Source organism: Suncus etruscus, chromosome 19 (genome assembly GCF_024139225.1).
Source record: "Suncus etruscus isolate mSunEtr1 chromosome 19, mSunEtr1.pri.cur, whole genome shotgun sequence".
Taxonomy (NCBI): domain Eukaryota; kingdom Metazoa; phylum Chordata; class Mammalia; order Eulipotyphla; family Soricidae; genus Suncus; species Suncus etruscus.
Genome location: NC_064866.1, coordinates 27,056,482 through 27,078,387, shown reverse-complemented (window position 1 = coordinate 27,078,387; position 21,906 = coordinate 27,056,482). Strand labels below are relative to the sequence as shown.

The 21,906-nt window shown below is 39.1% G+C and overlaps 1 protein-coding gene across 1 annotated transcript in view; it reads right to left on the bottom strand.

Annotated features, from left to right (window-relative positions):
- The window catches only part of EEIG2 (EEIG family member 2), an 81,463-nt gene that overhangs the window by 34,216 nt on the left and 25,341 nt on the right, over positions 1 to 21,906 (bottom strand). Inside the window, exons 2-3 of the mRNA XM_049765763.1 lie at positions 8,004 to 8,124; positions 2,290 to 2,319 (exon numbers count right to left, since the gene is read on the bottom strand). Of these exons, the coding sequence (XP_049621720.1) occupies positions 2,290 to 2,319; positions 8,004 to 8,124 (151 nt within the window). The remainder of the gene's footprint in view (positions 1 to 2,289; positions 2,320 to 8,003; positions 8,125 to 21,906) is intronic.

Here is a 21,906-nt window from a genome sequence, read left to right as displayed (position 1 = left end):
TCTGGGAAAGTCAATCGTCTTCTACTCTCAAAGAGCTCATAGTTTATAAGAAAAGAAAAGGAATAGGAAGAAAAATCCGTTAGAAAAAAGTATGATGAGTACTAGAGTACATCCAGAAAGAAGTAAAAAGGTTTCAGTGGGGAGGGATGACTAAGCTGAATCTTTAATGATACAGGATCTGGCCAGACAAGAGGAGGGAAAAGCACGAGTCACAAGGAAAACATCAAGTCACAAGGCAAAGAAGTTAAAATAGCATTGGCCATTTCAGGGAGTGGAAGAGGGCAGGATGTTTGAAGCAAAAGGAAGGATGAATTGGGGGATGATTGGAGTAGAGATAACTGGTGGAGGACATGAACTAGAAAAAATTTCACCAACCAATATATAGTAGATTAAGTCCTTTTTCTTGATAAGCAATAACACTAAAATTGGGGCAACCATTTAATCATCTCTGAATTTTAGATCAGCACTCTGGCACTGATCTGGATGTATGGGAGAGAGACAATGAAAGATGGCAGCCAAAACAAGGCTTAAGTAAGAAATAATGAAAGCATAACCTAAGAAATGGTTCTGGGAGTGATAGATGGGAGGGACTTAAACCTTTTAGAATGAGAAAATTGTGGGCTCTACTCATCAGAGTACACCCCACCACATGAAAACTCACCATTCAATGTGCTGCTTATTCCCTGCTGACAGAACCTTGATTCTCCTCGTGTCATGCTTACCACTAGTTCATCCGTGTGCACAAGAAAGATCTCTAGTGTATTGTTAAAATGTGATCAGTCTCAGCTACCTTGCATTCTACACTCAATATTGTAATCTAAACTACAATGCATCCTGCATTGTTTGGTTTAGGAGTGAGTCTGTGATTCTGCTATAGCTCAAAAAAGGTAAAGGAAAACCTCTGAACTCTGAGAGCATCTAGAAAAAGTTTTCTCATTCAAAGAATGTTCTACATGACAATAGAAAAGATAAATGAACAAATAACTGGTTCACAGCATGGAACCAAATTGACAAACCCTTAAGTGGGTTAAGGGGGAAAAAAGAGAGAAAACTAACAAATGGGGCCAAAAATGGAAGATAATTTACAACAGATACCACAGAAGTACAAAGGCTCAAGAGGGACTGCTGTGAACAGCTTTGTGCCACTAATGGAAGAAGCAGGCACAGTTAGACTATTGTACCCTCTTTACATTGCACCAGGAGGAAATAAACAGACTAATTACAAGAAGGAAACTGAACCTCTTAGTAAATGCTTTTCCCCAAACAAAAGTCCAGCTGATTTTACCAGTGCGTTCTAAACCTTTCAAATTAACCCATTATCTTTCTTTATCTTTCTTTCTGAAGGGAACCTTCAAAGAGGTAAAACGGGAATTCTTCTGACAAGTTTTTTATGAGGTCAACATTACACTGATAATAAAAGCAGGCAGACATTAATCATAAGCCCCTCCCAAAAAAAAAAAAAAAAAAAGGAAAAACCACAGACTGATATCCTTTATGAACAAAGATCATAGATGCAAAGATCTGAAACAATTCTTGACTTTTTTTGGGGGGGATGTTGTTTGATTTTGGGGGCCACAATGCATGTGTGCATGTGTTTAGCTCACGTAATCAGGGATTGGGAGAACATATATGGTGTCAAGGGTTGAACCCAAGCCAGGCATATACAGGGATAGAGCCTTTATCCACTGTTATCTGTCAGCCCTAAGTGAACCAAATTTAACAACACAAGGGCCAAAACCATGTGTAATTTATTCTAGGAGTGTAGGGATAATTCTTTGTATGCAAATAAATATAGTGATTATTAATATATCAACAAAAGGTGAAACTCATGATTGTATTAATTGTCACATAGCAGGGATGATAAAATTAAAAAAAAAATAATACCTTTTTAAAAAATTTTAAATTTTATTGATTGATTGATTGATTGGTTTTTGGGTCACACCTAGAGGTGCACAGGGGTTACTCCTGACTGCACTCAGAAATCACCCCTGGCAGGCTGAGGGATCACATGATATGCTGAGAATTGAACCGGGTCTCTCCCAGGTCGGCCGCATGCAAGGCAAAAGCCTTACCACTGTGCTATCTCTCTGGCCCCCCAAAAATAATAGCTCTTAATAAGTATTTAGACAAGTCACCAATAGATTTATTGCTGAACCTAACAATTCAATTTTCAAGTGGTTTAGCAACAGCCAAATTTAAATATCAGTTAGAAAATCAAACTAATTTTAAGCTTCTATAGCAATGAGTGATATTACAAGTTCCAAAACAAGTTAAAGAACATTCGCTTACCTTGGCATAAGCTTTTCCACCTTTTAATTCCTGCAAAGACAGAAAACACAATAGGAATATCATATGATTGAGGATCTGAAATAAAAATATGTCAAATAATTCTGAAGTAAATAGTCATATGCTGGCAAATAACATGAACAGTAAAGCATTTTGAGCACATAGCCGAGAGTAACCCCTGAGTGTCACCAGGTGTAGCCCCCCAAAAAAACAAAAAAAAAATAAATTTTTTTTTGTTTTTTGGGTCACATCCGGCAGCGCTCAGGGGTTACTCCTGGCTCTATGCTCAGAAATTACTTCTGGCAGGCTCAGAGGACCATATAGGATGCCGGGATTCGAACCACCGTCCTCTGCTTGCAAGGCAAATGCCTTACCTCCATGCTATCTCTCCGGGCCCCAAGAAAAAAATTTTAATTAAAAAATTGTTAATATATGATTAACAATAATACTAATATTAAAGTTTCAGGAATACAGAACCACTCCACCACACTGCCAGTATTCCTCCATCCTACTCTCTAGGTACCCCCACATTATCCTTCCTACAAATTCTCCCTCTCCCATACTTAACAGACTTAGTTCCATGGGCAGACTCCCATGGTTTGTTATCAGGGGCTCTTGTTTATTTGCTTCTACTTCTTTATATTCTACGTGTAAGTGAATTGCTAAAGTTAAAGGTTCTGTTTTCATCTTCTCTTTTCATCTTTCTCTCAATAGCATTTGGACAGACTTGGCAACTCTATTTCTTTTCTTACATCATTTTCTTCTCTCAACATGGCTCCACAATTTTCTGCTTTCCTTCTACCCCACTGACTGCATTCTTGCTGAACCTACTCCTTCAAGTGAGAAAGCATTTGTTTTGGGGCTACACCTGGCCATGCTCAGGGGTTACTCCTGGCTCTGCACTCAGAAATCACTCATGGCAGGCTCAGGGAACCATATGGGATGCTGGGAATCAAACCCAGATCCGTCCCGGGTGGACTGTGTGCAAGGCAAACACCCTACTGCTGTGTTATTGCTCCAGCCCCTCAATTATAATTTCGATGAAATCTAAAGGATTCTATCTTTGTTTTGGTTTTGGACCACACCCAGAAATGTTCAGGGTTTACTCCTTACTCAAGGATTACTCCTGTCAAGTGTTGGGACTATATGGGATGCCAGATTTTGATCAAACTCAGGTATGTCACGTACAAGGCAAACTCACTACCCATTATACTATCCCTGTAGCCAGTACCAGGCCTCATCTGGTTTAATGTCTCCAACTTCATCACCAAGAATTTACCAGGAAAGTCTTCTGTGATTTAAACATGCAAACTTTGTTGTTGTTGTTGTTGTTGTTGTTGTTGTTGTTTTTTCTCCTTCATATACTTTTAAATCTGTTTTCATTAGTTTTAGAGTCTCTCTAGCCACATTCTCTCTCTTCTTCATCGAGGTTCCAATTACATTTAGGCTAGTATTTTATACTATTCCCTATTTCATATCATCTTTTCTCTGAGATCTAGTCTGGATATTTTGAAACTTTTAGGATGATTCTTAGGAAATCAGCTGGTGGTTAATGCAAAGGTTCCAGGATGTACTGCTGCCCTGGCTCTGTAATGCTGGAATGACATGGGCCACCTTAATAATGATTAGGGGCTTCCAGCACTCCAGTGATTCTCAGGTTATACTCAGGTATTAAATCTAGAGTCAAATTGCACCTTCATCCCTGTACAATCTCCCTTGCTCCTTTTCTTTTTTATTTTTCTTTTTGCTTTATGGGCCACACCCGGTGATGCTCAGGGGATACTCCTGAATATGTGCTCAGAAATCGCTTCTGGCTTGGGGGGACCATATGGGATGCCGGGGGATCGAACCGCAGTCCATCCTAGGCTAGCGCCAGCAAGGCAGACACCTTACTGCTCCGTGCTCCCGCTCTGTCCCCTCCTTTTCTTTTATTATATTTTCCAATTTACCAAAGTTCTCTTCAGTTATGGTAATCTGCTAAAATGTTCTTGAAAATTTCCACTATTGTAGTTTTCAGTTCTAGAATTCAATTTCTTTTTTTTGAAAAAAAAAAAAATAGATTCTAGGTGTCTAATGAGATTCCTCATATTATTCAATTATTACAATTGCTATGAAAGTTTATTTCTGATCTTTAAATCTTCTGTGAGCCTACTATTTTCTTTCTATTTTTTTTACTTGATTTGGTTATATCATGTCTATCATTCTTGGTAATTTTGTGCATAATCACTTGAAGAAATAAGCTGCTGCTCAGGTTAATGTTATTTTCCTTCAGACAAGACATGTATTTGCATCTGGCAAGGATTAAGGAACAGATGAACTTCCTCCAAACAGGAACTGAATTGAATCAAAGTTGAATTTTCATTTTTATAAGGGCCAATCTATATACATTATACTCCTTTTAGGCAAAAATACTTCACAGGCAGTCCCCCTCAAAACCCTTGGTATTCTTGCAAAAAACCCTTTGTGCCAATGAATCCAGTACCCCTATTTTTGTCTCCTTACTCTCCTAATTGTTAGAACATCAAATCAGTTTCTCAGTCTCAAAGTCACTGCTGTCAAGTCAAGTTCGCTCATCCACTGTAGCTTGCAAACTAGCAATACTTGGAGGGTAAGAACAATGCCCAAAGGCAGACTCATTTCATTATACTTTCTTTGTTTAGGATTTGAAGTCTCCCAAGTTCTTACTGCTTTGACAGCTTCTGATATTTTCAAGAAGTGACTTTTAAATATTTGGTCTAGCTTTACTGTTCTCAGACAGAAGGCTGCTCTGTTTCAAGTTAGCTCCTTAATTTCAGAAGCAAAACTTTCAGGGCTCTTTTGTATAGTAGCATGACAAATTATAGGTTTTATTTTTTTTTATAAAACAGATTCTAAATTTTTCATTAGTAGTTATGTTTTAGATTAAATGTATATTTTCCTTATCTTCAAATTCTAAGATTAACACATCATCTTTCAAAAATTGTGATTAAATTTTCATCTATAAAAGATTTCAATTTAGGAACTGGAGTAATAGCACAGCAGGTAGGGCATTTGCCTTGCACATGGTTGACCTGGGTTCACTCCCCAACATCCCGTATGGTCTCAAAGCCTGTCAGAAGTAATTCCTCAGCACAGAGCCAGGAGTAACCTCTGAGTACCACTAGTTGTGGCCCCAAAACAAAACAAAAATAAATGCTTTCAATTTGAGCTGGAATGATAATACAATAGAAAGGGCGCTTGCCTTGGATAAGGCTAAATTGAGTTCAATTCCCAGTTTTCCATATGGTCCTCCAAGCCCATCAGGAGTTATCCCTAAGCAGAGCCAGGAATAAGCTCTGAGCACCAAGTATGTCCCCAAAACAACACCTCCCCAATAAAAAATGTTTCAATTTAAGAGCTACTGTGGCAACTTAGAAAGGAAAGGTAGGTAGCTTCATTTATAGCTGAGCTAATCCTTAGAATACCACAACAAAAGCAATTAATAGGGGCCGGAGCAATAGTGCAGCAGGAGAGTGATTGCCTTGCAGGCAGCTGATCCAGGTCCCATATGGTCCCCCAAGCCAGGAGTGACTTCTGAGCACATATCCAGGAGTGACCCCTGAGCATCACCAGGTGTGGCACAAAAACAAAAAAAAAAAAAAAAAAAGAAAAAAGAAAAAAGCAAGTAATAGAATTTTCTTTGGGTAAAGAAACTGATTTCTAAAAAGTCAGAACTGCTTAATTTTTCAGTTAGTGATTAGCACAGAGGTATCAAACCCAGGTCAGTACGATGCCATATACACTTTCATTGCAGTTTATTTCCTTTATTTTTCTAAAATAATTTCTTAAATTAAGCACCATGGTTACAGATATGTTTAAAGTTGGGTTTCAGTCACAGAATGTATATCACCCTTCACCAGTGCAACTTTCCTACACCCTGCAGTTTATTTCTTTAGAGAAGCTTCTATTTGATATTTTTCTGTTTCAAATAACATTATATTAGAGACCTAATTTTGTTTGTAAAGACTAAAAAGCTAGAAAATGCAAATACTAGAGGCTAGAGAGAGACTACAGTGGGTATAGTATTGCTTTGAATGTTGCAGACCTAGGTTTGATCTCAAGCTCCGCCAAGAGTAATATTTAAATGCACAGACAAGAGTAAGCCCTCAGCACAACTGGTTATGGAAGTAAAACAAAGAACACAATAAATCTAAAATACATGTCATATTTTATCAAAGTAGTTAAATAATATAAGGGAATGTAATATATAATCACACATTTCATAGTACTATCACTTTGCCCAAAACTAGAGCATGAAACCAAAATAATACCTTCTTATCTGATACAGGACATGAGTATAAGGCAAGAGATTCCTCTTTTTAATTCTTTCTTTACTTAATTTTAAACCCTATATGTATAATGCTATAACAATTCAAAAACCATGCAAAATATAAAACAAAGTCTGAAATGTATTTGTTTATTTATTTATGGGCCTCCCAAACTGTGCTCGGTGGACTTGACAGCAATTCTTACTGATTCTACTGGCAATCATAGAGCCTGAGGATGTAGAACTACTCAGCTGGGGGTCTGTAGGCCATACTGAGCAGTGCTCAGAGGGTTAGGCAGTGTCAGGATTTGAATGTGCACTGCAAATGCACTTCATGCACCCTTGTCCAATTTGCTCTCCTGGACCTTTTAAAAAGTTATGATCAGGGGCTGTAGAAATAGCATGGAGGTAGGGCATTTGCCTTGCATGCAGGGTGATGGTTCGAATCCCGGCGTCCCATATGGTCCCTGAGCCTGCCAGCAGTGATTTCTGAGTGTAAAGCCAAGAGTAATCCCTGAGTGTTGCTGGGTGTGACCCCCCCCAAAAAAAAGTTCTGATCATTTGTGTCTTCATTTGCAATTGTTTTTAGGAATATTTAGATTTCCTCTCTGACCCACTGGTTGTTCAGTAGTGACCTGTTTGATATCCAGGTTTTAAAGTTTTTCTTCTGTGTCCCTTTGTAGTTCACTTCTAATTTCAGTGCATTGTGACCTGAAAAAGTAGTCTGTACAATTTCTATCCTCTGGATTTTATGTATGTATGTTTTATGGATCATCATGTGGTCTATCCTAGAGAATGACCCATGTGCACTGGAGAAGAATGTATATCCAGTTTTCTAGGAATGTAGTGTCCTATATATATCTACTAGGCCACTTTCAGAAATCGCTCCTGGTTCAGGGGACTACATGGGACTCTGGAGATCAAACCCAGCCCATCCTGGGTCAGCTCTGTGTGAGGCAAATACCCCACTGCTGTGCCATCACCCCAACCTCTACTTTGCCATTTTTAGCTAAGTAAAAGTGAATACAGAAAGTAAAATTCTCTCTGAACCTTATTTTTCTTGAAAATGAAAAACAAAACCATTTTCAGGGGTGTTAGTAGAGATGATATATAGAGAGTTTCTAAAAATGCCTAACAAAGAAAAGAAATGATACAAATGAGGACACAGAGAAATCTATAGCCCCCAATTCAAGCTAGAGTAGCACTCATATGGACAATGATAGTAAGCTGAAGGTTATTTAATAATGCTTTAGTTTGTAACTTCAGATTCCTAAATAGAGTAACCATACAAGTTAAGTCATTGCTGTACCAGTGACAAGTAAAATTATACATAACGACTCTAATGATAATGTAGAGCTAAACAAAATGAGGCAATGACTATGGAATTAATTTTGGTTTCTGAAGGGAGAGATGTCACTGACGATTTTTATACCTTTCTCACAGACACTCTGTAGACACAGGGATCCAGGATGCCTGTGGTGGCACTTGCACTCATTTTACACATAAACGAGAACTTCTTCCTCCAGTGAACACAGTTTGCCTGCACCACCTCCCTGAAAGAAAAAAATACAAAGACCCATTAATTCACTATTATTGATGACATGTTAAAAAAAAGCAGACATACTTTTTTTTTTCACTCAAGTCTATAAGGTAAAAAGTGATATTTGAAGGCCAATATTTGGAAACAGTAATACAAGAGAAAACAAATTCTTCACATTATGAAATTAAAATCTTTGGTTTTTATTATCTACAGGAAACAAAAAATAAGTGAATTATCAATATGTTCAATATTAACTGAAGTTTTATTGTTCATTCATTCAATACGCAAACACATTGCTTTATATGGTGTGCTGAGTATGCACCAGGTATTTAAAATATAAAGATAAGTGGGGCCAGAGTGATAGCATAGTGGGTAGGGCACTTGTCTTGCACATGGTTGAACCGAGTTTGAGCCCCAGCATCCCATCTGGTCCCCAGGCCCACTAGAAGTGTCAGGAATAACCCCTGGGTTCCACCAAGTGTGGCTCCAAAACAAAACCAAAAAAAAAAAAAAAGAACAACAACAATTTTCCGAGTCTGGCAGGGTTTATGATTAGTATAAGAGACACATAAAAACAATAATTATCCTAAAATGAGCTATTGGAAGCCAGGGGTGAGGGACTGGAGAAAAAAACAACAACTGACTACTGCCATAGTTTTATTTCTAATCTAACAGTAACACAGCTGCCATTTAATGAGTTTTCAATAAACGACTTAATCTCAAATGATTTAGGGAGGTAGGTGGGGCCGTTCTCACTCTTTAGATAAGCATAGGAGAGACATTATTGAATTCAAGGTGATTTATGCAGGAAATAGCAGTCTAGGCCTATTTGACTCAAAAGTTTGGTAGTATACAAGGAGTACAAATACACACACACACACACACACACACACACATAAACACACACACATTTTTTCCCTATCTGGAAGAAAATACAACAGAGAGAAATAAATAGAATGCTGGAATAGGCAAAGAAAAACGCAAAAGAATCCAGAATCAACAGTTTTGATTTTCTTTTTTTTTTTGTTTTTGTTTTTGTTTTGGGTCATACCCAGTAGCACTCAGGGGTTACTTCTGGCTCTGCACTCAGAATTGCTCCTGGCAGGCTCAGGGGACCATATAGGATGCTGAGGATTGAACTGGGGTCCGTCTGGTGTTGGCCACATGCAAGGCAAATGCCCGCCCTATTGCTGTGCTATCACACTGGCCTCAGTTTTGATTTTCTTTTTTTTTGGGGGGGGGCCACACCTGGCGGTGCTCAGGGGTTACTCCTGGCTGTCTGCTCAGAAATAGCTCCTGGCAGGCACGGGGGACCATATGGGACACCGGGATTTGAACCAACCACCTTTGGTCCTGGATCGGCTGCTTGCAAGGCAAACGCCGCTGTGCTATCTCTCCGGGCCCAGGCGTTTGCCTTTCATGCAGGAGGTCATCGGTTCGAATCCCGGCATCCCATATGGTCCCCCATGCCTGCCAGGAGCAATTTCTGAGCCTGGAGCTAGGAATAATCCCTGAGCACTGCCGGGTGTGACCCCAAAACCAAAAATAAATAAATAAATAAAAACAAAAAAACCAAACTGATGAACTCAAATAAATTAACCCTAACTTTATACCTCAAAAGTAGGGGGGGGAAAAACCAATAAATTAAACCAAACTTAGCAGAAGGGAAAAAATGGTAAATACTGGGTCATGAATCTAAAACATAAATCAGAAAATATAAAAACTAAAAAGAAAAAGTAGCAAAATAATTGGTTTTGAGAGAAAAAAAATATCCTAGTAGACCCATTTTAAAAAAAGACAAAGACAGAAATGAAAGAGGAGACAATGGATACTTCCGAAAAGAAATTCAGCTCCCAGATGCCAACGCAAAAGCCTCAAGCTTGCTCAGGACAAAAAGGCCGGTGAGAACAGCACCAATCCCACCAAACACTATCGTTGCAAACCCTAATTCGGCGAAGGTGGGGTTCAGGGAACCCTGGGTCAACCCAGAAATTTTGTGCATGCAAGACAGTCCCTCTCCCACCCTTCCACCTCTGGACCTCCCAGACACCATCACAAAAACCCAGTGCACACACAGAAAATATACATCCCCAAACCAGAAGAACAACCCATCAAACTAGTGCACATTTCTTTCATACTTGGGCAACCTCATTTACCTAAAATAGACCCCCAAAGCAGATATGCCTCCAACCACCTCTTACACAATTAAACAGACCAGTTTTGTGTGTGTTTGTTTTGGTTTTTGGGCCACACCCGGTGAAGCTCAGGGGTTACTACTGGCTCTGTGCTCAGAAATCATTCCTAGCTTGGGGAACCATATGGGATGCTGGGGATCAAACCACAGTCCTGCGGTCTGCCCTGGATCTGCCGCGTGCAAGGCAAACACCCTACCACTGCACTATCGCTCAAGTCCCCACAATCCTTTTTTTAAACACCCTGAAACCCCTGCAATCCAACCCACCCAATGCAAAGAACAGTGGGGAAACTAAGGAAGACACCATTAGCTTGAGATATGAGGAGAAATCCTAGCAAACTTCCAAGTCCTCCAAAGCGCACAGAACCTATAGAGGAGGACCTAAAATCAGCATTTAATGTCTTAGCAATAGGATTCAAGGACTAGGACTAACGAACTTATAAAGGGCCTTACATCCTCAGAAAATAGAATACACATTCTTCTCAAGTGCACATGGAATCTTTTCTAGGATAGACCACACCAACTCTAAAGTGAAATGATACCCTCAAGCCCCCCATATCTCACCCTGGCAAGAAGCTGTAGCCACTGCTCCTGCTGACTCGTTCTATGTGGCCCTTTTTATTCCACCTCTCCTCAATGTGGACTGTTGCTGGCCTCTGGATTCAGCTCTAAAGGGACCCCACCTCGAGGACACTACCTGATTCCTTACTGCTGAAAACCATTTCTCAGACTCCACAAGACCACGGTTCAGGACAAAAATGTGCCCTTGACCTTGTCCCCTCCTTAGACTTTCTCAAAAGACTTTGTTTGTATGTTTACTTCCTTAATATTTATGCCTTAGTGTGCTTATTTCCATATGTACAGGTAAGCCTCCTCCATCCCCCCACTTTTTTTTTTTTTTTTTTTTTGCTGTTCTGCTTAGTAAGAAATTCTAGTAGAAATGTCTTGCTTGGGATAAGAGCTCAAGTCAAAACTAGGGCACAGAGATTGTATCATTTGCTATTTTTTTAATCCCCAAATGTACCAATAATATAATATTGCATCATTCCTTTTTACATAGGCACACTAAAATGGAGAAATATTATGTATAGAAAGAAGTTTTTACCTAATGGGGATAAGAACCCATAAATTTTATAATACAGGGTTGTCTTCCACCCTGAATATTTGTCATGGGGACTTGGCTTAGACATCAACTGTTCAACCCTGAATCCTGGATCCCAACCTTAGAACTGACATAGTCCCTGCATCAGCACCATGCTTTCACCAATTCTATTCAACAAAGTACTGGATGTTCTAAATATAGTAATTAAAACAAAAAAAAAGATAGGAATTCATATCATCAGAAAGTGTAATGATTTCTATTTGTGGATGATATGATCATATACTATAATAACAGACCCTAAAAATAAACAAAAATTATACTTCTAGTCAAGCTCTCATTGTATGAGGTGACATGATACTATAGTTAGAAAATCTTAAATAATCTACCAAGCTTCTAGAAACAATAATAAGTTTGTATAGTAAGGTGGCAGCCTACAAAATTAATACGCAAAACCCATGGCTTTTCTATATAGAAATAATGAAAGAGAATAAAGAGTTATTTTTTAAAAAAAAAAAACTATGTCATTCACAATTGTGCCTCAGAAAATCAAGTATATAAAAGTCAACTTAACTAAAGAGGTTAAAGACTTACACAAAGAAAACTACAAACACTGCTTCAAGAAATAAAGAGGACACAAGGAAACGGAGACACATACGCTACTCACTGATTGGAAGAATTAATATCAATAAAATGGCAATACTTCCCAAAACATTGTACAGATTTAGGGCTGGAGTGATAGCACAGTGGTAGGGCATTTGCCTTGTACACTACTGCCCAGGATGGACATGGGTTCGATTGTTGGCATCCTGTATGGTCCCTAAGCCTGCCAGGAGTAATTTCTTTTTGTTTCGTTTTTGTTTGTTTGTTTGTTTGTTTGTTTTGTTTTGGGGCCATACCCGAAGATGCTCAGAGGTTACTCCTGGCTACGCTCTCAGAAATCATTCCTGGCCTAGGGGACCATATGGGACACAGGGGGATCCAACCTCGGTCTGTGCAAGGTAGACACACCCTACCACTGCACCATCACTCCAACCTCAACAATTTCTAAACCCTTGAGTGCTGCTGGGTATAACCCCAAATAAAACCAAACCAAACAAACAAACTTAAAACATTGTACAGATTTAATGCAATCTCTATAAGAATACCCAGGGCATTTTTCAAAGAAATAGATCAAACACTCCTGAAATTAATAAGGAATAATCTTCCACGAATAGCTAAAGCAATCCTTGGGAAATCCTCAGGGAATCCTTGAGAGGCATCACTTTCAATAACTTCAAACTGTACTCTACAGCAGTAGTCATTAAAACAGCATGGTAGTGGAATAAAGACAGACTCTCAGATCAATGAAATAGACTTGAATATCCTGAGAATGACCCTCAGGTAGATTATCAAATAATCCTTATAAAAGAGCAAGAAATACAAAGTGGAGTTAAGAGAAGCCTCTTCAACAAATGGTGTTGGGAAAACTAGTCATCCACATGCAAAAAAGTGAACTCAGACCACTCCTTAATGCTACGTTCAAAGATCAAATCAAAATGGATTAAAGACCTTGATATCAAACCTGAAACCATAAGGCATCCAAAGGGAAAAATAGGCAGAACACTCCATAATATTGAAGCAAAAAGCATCTTCAAGGTTGAAACACCAGTGGCCAAGCAAGTGGAAGCAATGATAAACAATTGGGACTATACTAAACTGTGACACTTCTGCACCTCAAAGGAAACAATGATTAGGATACAAAAACTATCCACGGAATGAGAAAACAAATTATATACCCTGATAAGAGATTGATATTCAAGATATAAAAGACACTGGTAGAACTCAGCAAGAAGAAAAATCTAACCCCAACCACGTATGGGAAGAACTAAACAGACATTTCCTCAAAGAAGAAATACAGATAGCTAAAAGGCACATGAAAAAATGTTCCACATCACTAATTATCAGAAAGATGCAAATCTAAATAAGGAGTTATCTCACACCATAGACTGGCATACATCACAAAGAACAAGAATAGTGTTGGTACAGATGCAGGAAGAAAGGGACTCTCATTTACTGCCTATGGGAATGTCTACTGGTCCAGACTTTTTGGAATTCAGTAAGGACAGTCATTAAAAACTAGAAATTGAGCTTCCCTATGATCCAGTAATTTCACTCCCAGAAATGTACCATAGGAGCCCAAAAACACAGTGCAGAAAATCCTTCTCCATTCCTATGTTCATTGCAGCACTCGTCACAATAGCCGAAATCTGGAAACAACACAAGTGCCTGAGAAGAGATGAGCGGCTAAAGAAATTAGTACATCTACACAATGGGATACTATGCAGCTGTTAGAAAAAAATGAAGCCATAAAATTTGCTTATAGATGAATGGATATGGAGAGTATTATGATGAGCAAAGTCAGTGAGAGGGAGAGAGAGAGACATAGAATGATTTCACAAATTTGTGAAGTGAAGATAAAAATTAAAGATAGTATAATAATATCTAGAGACAATAGAGACAAAGGCCAGGAGGACCAGTTCATGGTAAAAAAAAATTTTGCCATAAATAGTGGAGGAGTGCAGTTAGGGCAGAGAAGGGACCATTATGACAATGGGTTATTCTGACAATGATGGTATGTGATTACTTTGGACAAGAACTGGGTGCTTAAAGGAGATAAAGTGATCATTAACACATCTATGTTCATTGCAGCACTATTTAAAAGAGTCAAGATTTGTTAACAGCCTAAGTATCCAACAACTGATGAGTGGATAAAGAGATGTGGTACATGGACACAATGGAGTACCACTCAGCAATAAGAAAAGATGAAATCTGGACTTGTTACAAAATGGATAGAACTCCTGGGGGGGTATTCTAAGTGCAACCGACTGGGCTCGAACCACACATCCCCATATGGTACCCCAACTCTATCAGGAGTGATTCCTGAGCCCAGAGCCAGGAGTAATTCTTCCAAACCACTGACTATAGTCCCCCGAGAGCCAGAAAATCCACAAATCTTTAAAATAGAGGTCTATGGTACCCAATAGGGGTGAGGGGAGCGTGAGGCATAAAGTGGCAAATCTTCACTGCTTCATGATTAATCTCCGAAGAGACACCAAGTTGATGCAACTCCCAAACTCCTGGTTCTCAGAAAGACTGGTTTTCAGGTTGAGAAATTTGGGCTTCCTCTCAGGAGGAGGGTAGGCTGACAATTGTCCCAGTTCTACAGACCCTGAAGCTCTGGATCAGCACCTCAAAATTCCATAATATTGACAGCCCAGTAAAAGCACAGTAAATTAAATAAACAAACAAAAAACACAAATGGTTCAATTTGCAGTAAACAGCTCAGTAAACACTAAAAGACTTTAATAATCCCATTGTTAGATATAACAATTCTCACAAACATTCTGTAAACTATTTTTTATTTTATTTTAAATATTATTTAAAATAATATTTTTATTTAAATATTAAATATTAAATATTAAAATAAATATTTTTATTTTATTTTAAATATTATTTTTTTAAATAATATCCTTATTTGATTACAAACATGATTGTAGTTGGGTTTCAGTCATAAAAAAACACCCCCCTTCACCAGTGCAACATTCCCATCACCAATTCCCCCATGTCCCACCCCTCAATTCTCCCACCTGTATTCTCCCAGTCTGTATTCTCGATAGGCTTTCTACTTCCCTCACTCATTGACATTGTTATGATAGTTCTCAGTGTAGCTATTTCTCTAACTGCACTCACCGCTATTTGCGGTGAGCTTCAAAACGTGAGCTGGACATTCCAGACCTCATCTCTGGGCATTATTACAATAATGTCTTTTATTTTTATAAAACTCATAGATGAATGAGACTATTCTGTATCTCTCTCTCTCTCTCCCTCTGACTTATTTCACTCAGCATAATAGATTCCATGTACATCCATGTATAGGAAAATTTCATGGCTTTATCTCTCCTGATGGCTACATAATATTCCATTGTGGATATGTACCATGGTTTCTTTAGCCAGTCATCTGTTGAAGGGCATCTTGGTTGTTTCCAGAGTCTGGCTATTGTACATAGCATTGCAATGTACAATTACAATGTGAGGAAGAGATTTTTGTATTGCATTTTTTAGTTCCTAGGATATATCCCTAGGAGTGGTATAATTGGATATATGGGAACTCAAATTTCCATTTTTTGAGGAATCTCCATATTGTTTTCCATAAGGGCTGGACTAGATAGCATTCCTACCAGCATTGATTGTTCTTGGTAAACTAATTTTTAAATAATTCCATCTGCCAGTTTTTGATAACAAACAATATGAAAAAATTAGTTTGTGGTTTCCATGGAGGAAGACTTGAGGGGTAGATGGGAAACAGAGCAATGGTGTCTCCTTTCCCTGATTCTGAGAAGCCATGGTTGATGCCTCCATCTCATCTAGAGGTCACATATTATGAAGAAGGAAACAACTTCAAATTCTAAATTTTTCCTTCTTATACTCATTAATCATATCTTGAAGGGGGTAGGAGGGAGGGAGCACTCCCAACTGTGCTCAGGATGTACTCCTGGCTCTGCACTCAGGGATTGCACTTGGCAGTGCCAGGGGATCATATTGTATGCTAGAAACACAAAAACACAATACAAAAATGCCTTCTGCACACCTATATTCATTGCAGCACTATTTACAATAGCTAGAATCTGGAAACAACCCAGATGCCCAACGACATATAAGTGACTAAACAAACTGTGGTACATATACACAATGTATATGTAGCCATCAGGAAAAATGAAGTCATGAAATTTTCCTATACATAGATGTACATGGAAACTATTATGCTGAGTGAAATAAGTCAGGGGGAGAGAGATAGACAAAGAATAGTCTCACTCATCTGTGGGATTTAAGAAAAATAAAAGACATTATTGTGATAACACCCAGATACAACAGAGACGAGGGCTAGGAGGACCAGTCCATAATAAGAAGCTTACCACAAAGACTGGTGAGTTTAATTAGAGAAATAACTACACTGATAATTATCATGACAACAGTTGTGAGTGAGAGAAATAGAATGCCTGCCTCGAATACAGGCAGGGTTTGGGGTAAAGAAAGATGGAAGGCATTGGTGGTGGAAAGGTTGCACTCGTGAAGGGATATGTTCTTATTTTTTTATAATTGAAACCCAACTACAAATATGTTTGTAATCATGGTGCTTAAATAAAGATATCAATTAAAATATTAAAAAAAGAAGTGGGCAAGAGGGGTTGGAGCAATAGAACAGCAGGTAGGGTGTTTGCTTTGCATGAGGCCGAACTGGATTCGAGCCCAGTAATCTCATATAATCCCCCAAACTTGCCAGCAGTAATTTCTAAGAGCAGAGCCAGGAACAATGCCTGAATTTGCTGATTGTAGCCCCAAAAACAATACCAAAAACAAAAAAGAAGTGGGCAAGAACAATTTCATATAACTATTTGAATATCTTATTATAAAATAGGAGATAACTACTGGTGAAAATGTAGAGAAAAGGGAACATTGTACTCTGTTGGCAGGGATGTAAATTGGCATAGCCATCACAAAAAAATGTACAAAGTTTCCTTAAATAATGAAAAACAGAATCACTATATGAGTCATCAGTTTATATCCAAAGGAAATGAAATCAGTGTTCTGTAGAGATATTTGCAGGGCCATGTTCACTGTAGCTTAACTTAAAATATTTAGATAAAAAACTAAGTCAACAGATGAAAGGATAAAGAGAATGGGAGAATATGTATAATGGAATATTATTCAGCTACAATAGGAGAAAACATAGACACAGAGATGTTCCTAAAATGTATTATGCTAAGTAAAACAGGTCAGAGAGAAAGACAGACATTGCATGACCTCACTTTCGAGTGGAATATAAAGCAGCTGACAGAACACAGATAGGATACTTGCTCTGCCACAAGTTGGAAAATGTGGCAAAACTGGAGAGATATTGGTCGATGCAGACAACATTCAGTTATGCAAAAAGAGTAAGTTCTGGAGATCTGATGTATAGAATGCCGAGTCTAGTTAATGATAAAATATCATATAATTCAAATATGCTGAGGACAGAAATTTTGAGTAAAGATATTAAGTAAAGGCAAAGGCATTTATTGACTGAATGTCAGGCATGATCATAGATAAACAGTCTGAGCCTCACATTCTTGCATCTGTTACCTCAAAATTTTTTTTTATTTTTTTAATTTTTTTTATATTTTTTAAAGTTTTTTTTTTAACAAATTAAAAATATTTTTAATTTATTTTAAAGAACATGTATCACTAAATGACATAGCTGATCATAATATATTTGGTTCTAAGTAAGTGGAAGTGAAATGATTAAATGATTAACAAAGAAAAAAGAAAAGAAAGAAAAAAAGGAAGAGAAAAAAGTACAGTGACAAGCAAATTTGTGAAAAATTATTCTATCTCCAATGAGGTCATTAAGTCACTGTCAGAAGGTTTAGAAAGCTCTAGTGGCTAGCTGACCATTCTGTTACTTCATTTGTTTCTTACCATGATTAGGTAGCTTCAGGTACACACTGGCATCTAAATTGGTGTGTTTCTAAAGGGACAACAGTAAAAAACAAAAATGAAGTTGTGTGAAATTCCAAAGAATATTGTTCATACTGTGGCTTTTGTGGAACATGGTTTTGGCTACCAGGGCTTCTAGAAGTAGAAGCGGTGGGGAAGATGGTGCTCACACTCAGTCTGGAAAAAAGTCCTGTGGATATCAGCCCAAATACTGGCATACCTGGAGCTGTACTCAGATTGTTGTCTCTGCAGAGAGCCGTAGATAAGTGGTGAGGGAGGGTAACTGGCAAAGCACACCTCAAGACTATTCTTAAATCAAACCTTTCTCTTAAACTACCACCAAATCTTAATTCAGTTTCTTAAAACTTCCTTCCTGAAATATGTCAATGACCTCATATATAAGCCCTCCATCAAATCTACCTTCCTCCTTGCTATCAGAGAGAGCAACCTTTAAAACACAAATCTGATGTCATTCTTCTACTTAAAACCCTTCACTGTTTACCCATATCTTACAGGATTAGATCCGACCTTCTCACTCCGGCTTTTTCATGAGCAGGCCCTTGCCTCTTTAAGTTTCTTCTCCTAATGTGCAACTTCACAATGTTTGCAGTTCCCATATACTTTACACTATTTCTCTTTGGTGTGCCTTTGTTTATGTTTGTATCATCAATTTTCCCCTTCAACTTCCACATTACTAATTTAATTCTAATGTGTTTAGTCATGCCTTCTAGAAAGGAATCTCTCTCCAACTCAGCTGTCAATGGAGAACACTGTCCTGTAGATGGGATCTACTTCTGTTCACAGAGAAACTCAATGTCTTCCATTTCTTAGCAAAAGACACTGCTACCAGGGGAAGGCCAGCAAGAACCAACTGAACTGATGTCTGCCATCATGCCATTCAGTCTGGTTCCCCAGAAAAAGGTCCTAATACCCCCCTTTATTTCTCAACTTGTTTCTGGAAAGTTCTAAGTATCTCAAACAAGCCAATATTGCAAATGAATGTTTACAAAATGTAAACATAGGTCCAGAGAGTTGTACGATGGGTAGGGTAATTGCCTTGCTTGTGCAAGACCCAGATTTGATTCCCAGGATCAACGTGCCCCCCCAAACAAAAACAGATAAGGAGATTTTGTGAGCTTAAAATATTGCTAACTGGGCCAGGGAGATAGTTCTCAAGTTGTAGAGAGCACATGCCTACTTTGTACAAGGCCTGAATTCAATACCTTGCACTGCAGAGTTCCCTAAGAACCACTAGGTTTATATCTCTGGTAGACACTACTACAGTAAGCCCTAGTACCCACAAGAACTACTAGATCCATCAACAGCTGGCTTTTATCACCAGGGTAAATATCTCTAGGAAAAACAGGGTACTCAATGCTGGGAATAGCCTCTATTAAAAATGGTCAAGTGTGGCCTTTCTTAATAAGACATCAGGAAGAAAAAGGTAATAACAGAAATAATTTTTCAGTTTTATAATATAAAGATAATAGCTCTGGAATATTAAACTATTTTTCTATAAAAATTTGTGTACCTTGGGGCCAGAGCAATAGCACAGTGTTTGCCTCACTCACAGTCAACCTGGGTTCAATACCTGACATCCTATATAGTCCCCTAAGCCTGCCAGGAATGATTTATGAGCACAGAGGCAGGAGTAACTCGAGTGTTGCTGGGTATGGCTCAAAAACAAACAAAAATTTGTGTACCTAAAGCAATTACTCAAAATGTTTTCTGGGGGGACCACACCCAGTGACCCTGTTCCTGGCTCTGTGTAGGCTCAGAGACCATATGGAATGCCAAGGATAGGACCCAGGTCAACTTGCCTGTGCTATCATCTTGTACCCTAAGAATGTTTTTTTTTTTGGAGGGGGCACACCTGGTGACACTCAAGGGCTACTCCTGGTTATGTGCTCAGAAATCGCTCCTGGATTGGGGGACCATATGGGCCACTGGGGGATCGAACCATGGTCCGTCCTAGGTCAGTCACTTGAAAGGTAAACGCCTTACTGCTTGTGCCATCACTCCAGGTCCCACTTACAATGTTTTTGTTGTTGTAGTTTTGGGGCCACACCTGGCAGCACTCAGGGATTACGCCTGGCTCTAAATTCAGAAATCTCTCCTGACAGGTTCAAAGGATCATATGGGATGCCAGGGGTCAAACCCAAGTCGGCCACATGCAAAGCAAACAACCTACCTGCCGAGTTTTGGCTCCAGCCCTTCAGTAGGTTTTTTAATTATGATCTCTAATGTATTTTCTGATGATTTTGTTTGTTTGTTTTTGGCCAAGCCTGGTAGTGCTTAGTACTTACTCCTGGCTCTACACTCAGGGACCACTCCTGGTGGTGCTTTAACGACCATATGGGATGCTAGGGATCAACCTAGGTCAGCTATGCACAAAGCAAGTGCTCAGCCCACTGGACTATCTCTTCAGCCCTTTGACGATAATTTCCATTGTGTTAGCAAACACATCTACACATATGCACATGCACAAAGCTGTAAGAAAGCTGTCCAAATCATACCAAACAAAAGCAGTGAAGTTAGTTCGTGACAATGTGTGACTCACTGGTTACCGTGGAAACAAACCGTCGACTTGGCAACTGCGACAAAAGTCACATTAGTAAATACTTTCCGTTATATGAGTCATTAATTTCCTATGAGTTTTATACAAGTGCTTAATCACTTTCATGAAACAAAGCAGCAGAATATGATTTTTGTTTGTATTGTGGGAAGCCAAGTATTTCTAAGATCAAATGATAATGCTAACTGTGAGACAGACTTAAAATAAGTGTTGCCATGGACATGATGTTTCAAAAATGGTTAAAAAAATACTATACATCTATGTAACCAGAGCAACAGTACAGCTGGCAGGGTACTTGCATTGTATGCAGCTGACCTGAGTTTTATCCCAAATAACACATCTGGTTCCTGTGTCCTTGGAGTGATCCTTGAGGGCAGAGCCAGAAGTAAGCCCTGAGCTACCTCCCCCTAATAAAAGGGAAAGAAAATAAAATAAAAATTATGGACTGATAATCTTGTGATATATTACTGTATCATAAGTGAGTTCATTAATAGTCTCAGACTAATGTGTCTATCTGTACTCTAGGCACATACAAAAATTATATCATATTTTGATCATTCAGAGTTGGCTTTTTGGGCTACACCCAGAGGCATTCAGGGGTTACTTCTGGCTCTACACTGAGCAATCACTCCTAGCAGGCTCAAGGGACCACGTGGGGTGCCGGAGATCGAACCTGGTTCATCCTTGGTTGGCCGTGTGCAAGGCAAACGCCCCACTACTGTGTCATCACTCAAGCCCCAATTCAGTGTTTTTGTTTGTTTGTTTTGAGGTCACCTGGTGGCGCTGAGGGGTTATTTCTGGCTCTGCGCTCAGAAGTCGATCCTGGCAGGCACTGGGGACCATATGGATGCTGGGATTTGAACCACCATCCATCAGTCCTGGTTTGGCTTCATGAAAGGCAAACACCCTACCGCTGTGCTTTCTCTCCACCCCCCCAATTCAGAGTATTTTTAACTAAAAAAGGGGGGGGGCATAAAGTACCACTTTGAGGAATACAAGCTATTTGCCCAGAGAGTACCACTGCACAGAGACTGAGTCAGAGTTGTGGGGGCAAGAATGATAGTACAACAGCTAGGGCACTTGCCTTGCACACAGCTGACCCCCCCAGATCCTCAGCATTCCATATGGTCTCTAGAGCTTGCAAGGAGAGATTCCTGATTGCAGATCCAGGAGTAAACTCTAAGCATCACCAGTGTGGCTTGAATATAATTTTCCTTGAATTCAAATTTTGGCTCTTCTACTTTTTTTTTTGTTTATTTATTGGGGGGGGGCATCACACCCGGCAGCACTCAGAGGTTACTCCTGCAGGGCTCCACGCTCAGAAATTGCTCTTGGCAGGCTCAGGGAACCATATGGGATACCGGGATTTGAACCACCATCCTTCTGCATGCAAGACAAGCTCCCTACCTCC